Source organism: Impatiens glandulifera, chromosome 7 (assembly GCF_907164915.1).
Source record: "Impatiens glandulifera chromosome 7, dImpGla2.1, whole genome shotgun sequence".
Classification (NCBI taxonomy): Eukaryota; Viridiplantae; Streptophyta; class Magnoliopsida; order Ericales; family Balsaminaceae; genus Impatiens; species Impatiens glandulifera.
Window position 1 is genome coordinate 49,996,416 of NC_061868.1, and position 4,665 is coordinate 50,001,080.

Below are 4,665 nucleotides of genomic sequence, written 5' to 3' on the forward strand. Positions count from 1 at the left end.
TCCATTCCACATCCACATTATTTTCGGAATAGTTCTTTTAGGGTTATAGTTGATAAATGTTTCTAAATTTAAAATTTATAATAGTTAGAGTATTCTTAATTAGTAACCCATTTTTAAAATCTTGAATGTGTACTAACTACAATTTTCTTTTATATAAAGAGTATTTAATATATAAAATGTTAGGACTAAAAAAAAAAATAGTTTCCACCAGGGTCGGAGTCACGCTTGGGCTAGGGTGGGCTCCAGCCCCACCTAAATTTAAAAAATGCTTAGGTTGTAGTCGAAGATAATGTTTTAAATATATGTATATTAAGTTTAAACATGTAACTATTTGTCTTGATGACTTTGGATTTAATCTGACTAAGGCAAGGTGATCAAATCATTTTATAAAAATTATTATAATGTTAGTTTCTTTATTATATAATAATACATAAATAAATAAATTTATATATTATTTATTTTTTCAAAACAGTTTACATTCATATTTTATAATCATCTCCTCCATTTTTTTTTTATATTCTTATCAAATATGCGAAAATCCACTAAATTAATTTTTTATATTTTTTATATTTATATATTTAGTTTTCACTTATTTAAAATCTAATTAATTTAATTTTTTACGTTTTCTTAACTTAATTTTTATTTAACATGTATAATTTTGTTTTTTTAAATCGAGTATTCTAATTACTCTTAAAATTTCGTTTATTTATTTTATTTTAGAAAGTGTTGGCCGAAGATCTATTTAGTAAGGATATTTGTAGAAAAATTCGATTAATATGTTCACGTATTAATACACGTAATAGTATAATACCAAAAATCTTACAGTCTAGTGAAAAACCTAGATTCGCCCTTTGGTTAGGGTGGGTTCCGCCCCACCTAAATTAAAAAAAAATGGTAAATTAAGTGAATAAACCAGGCAAATGAGTCAGCTCCAAGTAATTTTTCATCCTGGCTCCGCCCCTAGTTTCTACTATATTGAATATAAGTGATGAGTATAACCTAATGAAATTAAAACAAAAACAAATTTTAGCGTAAAAAATCTCTACAAATCGAGAGTAAAACTACAGTATATATATATATAAATGACACTTAACAATCCAGTATAATCAGCATTGTTAAAATAATGGTTCGTTCCAAATATAATCAAATTAGAGTCTAATCAATTACATTAAAATTACACAATAACAGAAACAAGAAAAAACAAGATTAACTAACTATACTAATTCTGCAATTCTGGTTTCCGTTAAAATGACTTAGAAGCCTTTCAAAATACAGATCTTCACCGTCCAAAACGTAGCTAAAAAATAAGTAACAAACTGTCAACGTTTGAAGTCGATTTAACGATACAAACTCCGACAAACAAAAATCTTCTCAAGATACTACTCAAACTCTTCTTGAATTTGCTCTCCTATCTCTATTAATGTTGTTGTCACGAAAACCCAAAAATCTAGATAGAAATATAATGTACTAATTCACATTATATGTTAAATCATGATAAAAATAACTTTATAAAATGTGAATTAGCTCAATTCAAAGAAATTAAAATATTGAAGGCTATATAAAGCCAAAAGATGTGAACAAGTTTGAGAAGGATACATTTAAGTGTGTCACTTTGAGAGGGAGAGAGAGAGAAAGATGTCGACTAAGGTAGTGGATGTGATGAGCGGAGTTGTTCGTCCCATAGCCAAATTCCCTGCATCTGTTTGGGGAGATCATTTTCTTAAATATGCTTCTTCTACTCATGATTCTTCGGTAAGTACCTAATTAGTCAATGCATAAATTGATTGGTTTATGTTAATTAATAAATTATAGACCATCTCAAATTCAAAAATATAATATATATATATATATATTTGAAATAACCTAACCAATTAATTCTTCTCCTCATTTTTTATATATTATATAATATATAGGACAATGAGACAATAAACCAAGTTTACAATGAATTGAAAGACAGAGTAAGAAAAAATCTCACGTCTCCTTTAAGCATGATGAATACGTCCGAGAAGTTAAACTTTATTGATGTTATCCAACGACTTGGTATAAATTACCATTTTGAAACTGAGATCAAACAAGTTCTCCAATGCATTAATATTGATAGTGAACGCATGAACAACGATTACGACGATGATGATCTACATACTTGCGCTCTTCGCTTTCGATTGCTAAGACAACAAGGATATAATATATCTTCAAGTTGGTCTTACTTATTCTTCTTCCTTCACTATCTATCTATGTCATGAAAAATGTTTCATCGACTAATAATTTGTTCAATGTTACAGATGATACCTTTATGAAATTCTTGGATAGCAAAGGTGAATTCAAAACATCCATAAAAAATGATATAAAAGGGATGTTAAGTCTACAAGAGGCCGCAGATTTGAGGTTCCGAGGGGAAGATATATTGGAGAAAGCTTTCAATTTTACCACAAAACAATTTGAGACTATGTTATTGCATGATCGTGATCTAATAGATCACATTAATCCACACCTTGCCCAACAAGTAACTAATGCTCTAAACCAAACCTTGCTTAAAGGTTTTATAAGGATGGATGTAAGAAGTTACTTCTCCTTCTACGAGAATTGCAATACACATGATAAGAAATTGCTAGAGTTCGCAAAACTCGATTTCAACATATTGCAGAGAGTGCACCAAAAAGAATTGGCAGAACTCACTAGGTTTTAAAATTTATATGTCGTAAATACAAATATTTACTAGTGAGAACATTAAGAGATCCATTATATCACACATTTTGACTGCAGGTGGTGGAAGGATTTGGACATTATAAACAAATGTCCATTCGCAAGGGATAGACTCGTGGAGTGTTACTTTTGTGCTTTGACGGTTTACTTTGAGCCTAAATATGCATACGGTAGGAAAGTGTTTACTAAGATAACAACATTTTTATCTATATTGTATGATATATACGATGCTTATGGAACTTGGGAAGAACTTGTGCTCTTTACTGATGCAATTAATAGGTATATTGAATATACTTGTATTCTTAACCAGAAAGGAAATTAATTAAATTAATCAATCATATTTCTTTTTTATTATTTTCAGGTGGGAGAGAAATGACTTAAATGAATTATCAGAATATATAATATATTTTAATGATGCACTTCATGATTATATTGAACTCTTAAAAAATGAGTGTGTTGAACGAGGAATGGTTGATGGCATTCAATATCTCAAACAAATGGTATTTTTTACTTAATTACTGAGAGTAAAATATTTACATCTTAAAAAGGGATATTGACTCATATGTATGATACACAAAACAGGTGAAGGTTATGGCAAATGCATATATGAAGGAGGCAAATTGGCTTCATAACAAATATATTCCCACATTAGAAGAATACATGAGTGTGGCATTGATCACAGTTACTACTAGATTCTTGACTATCACTTCATTTATTGGAATGGATCCTATTTTAGCAACTAAAGATGTTTTTCAATGGGCATTTGAAGATCCTCCCATCATGAAAGCTGCTGCTGTCATTGGAAGAATTATTGATGACATTGTCGGTTTCAAGGTAACTAAGTCAAATCAACATCTATATATTAGGATTTCAAGCATAATATTGAAGTTAGATTAAACTAATAATGTGAAAAAACGTGACAGTTTGATCAAGAAAGAGATCATGTTGCATCATCAGTACAATGTTACATGAATCAACATGGTGTGTCGGAAGACATAGCGATATTTGAGCTAAAAAAACAAGTGGTAGATGCATGGAAGGATATCAACTTTGAGTTAATTAAACCAACTAAAGTACCGAGGGATATACTTAGTCGGGTGGTTGGTCTTGCCATATTTATGGTACTTTATCGAGAAGAAGATGGATACACGCATCCTCAGTGCAAGGCAAAAGATATTGCTGATTTGTTTGTTAACCCTGTTGATGTGTAATAACATCTTTCTTAATTCATTTAATGTTATTGGACTATCGTCCCTTCTTTCTCATATAAGTACCAATATGATGATGCAAAACTCTTGATTTCCTTTTTACTATGTTGAATGAATATTTCTCTAGATAACAACATCCTATACTTGTTACTTTTACTATTATCAATGAACATGCTTATATAGTCAATATTTATATCAATAAGAAGCAGAGTTTGACACATTAATTAACTGGAAGAGGAGTTGAGGATTTATATGTAGACGAAATTGCAATGCTCTGAGATAAGGAGATGGGAAAATACTTGTAATTAGTTCAAGGTTCAATCAAAGATAAACAAGTGTCCTTAACCTTTGGATTCTAATGTGCAGGCAGAATGAAAAAGAAATGACTGTGAGTAACTGCAGATTTAAAAGATAGTCCAAGACAAAACACTGCAAGCAGATTAGAAAGGGACTAGTCATACGTAACAAGTTTAATTGTAATTTTTAAATTTCAATATCAACTTTTATTTTTAAAAGTAGAAAATACTTGCAGACTTTATGTCAATACAAATCAAAAACATTTGAGTAACACACTAAACACATTTAGATAGATATTAATTAAAACACACTAAACACATCTCAATTGATATTAATCAATACACACTAAATACATTTTCCCAATTATTTTTCCATGTTACACATTTTTTTTAAACAATCAAATTGTATTCGAAAGTTTTGAACGATTATATCTCAAAAAAATACTTAATTTAAAATA

General features: G+C 29.4%; 1 protein-coding gene across 1 annotated transcript; it reads left to right on the forward strand.

Moving 5' to 3' along the window:
• Positions 1-2,290: 2,290 nt before the first annotated feature.
• LOC124910594 ((-)-germacrene D synthase-like) lies at positions 2,291-3,203 on the forward strand. Its single transcript, XM_047451265.1, has 2 exons — positions 2,291-2,679; positions 2,764-3,203. The coding sequence occupies exons 1-2, from the start codon at positions 2,294-2,296 to the stop codon at positions 3,023-3,025; spliced, it is 648 nt and encodes a 215-aa protein (XP_047307221.1). The 5' UTR covers positions 2,291-2,293; the 3' UTR covers positions 3,026-3,203.
• The last annotated feature ends 1,462 nt before the right edge of the window (positions 3,204-4,665 follow it).

Excerpts from the sequence above, each read along its gene's own strand:
- LOC124910594 (XM_047451265.1), top strand. The coding sequence starts at position 2,294 with ATGAAATTCTTGGATAGCAAAGGTGAATTCAAAACATCCATAAAAAAT. Across the intron at positions 2,680-2,763 it reads GAATTGGCAGAACTCACTAG|GTGGTGGAAGGATTTGGACA; the intron begins GTTTTAAAATTT and ends TTTTGACTGCAG.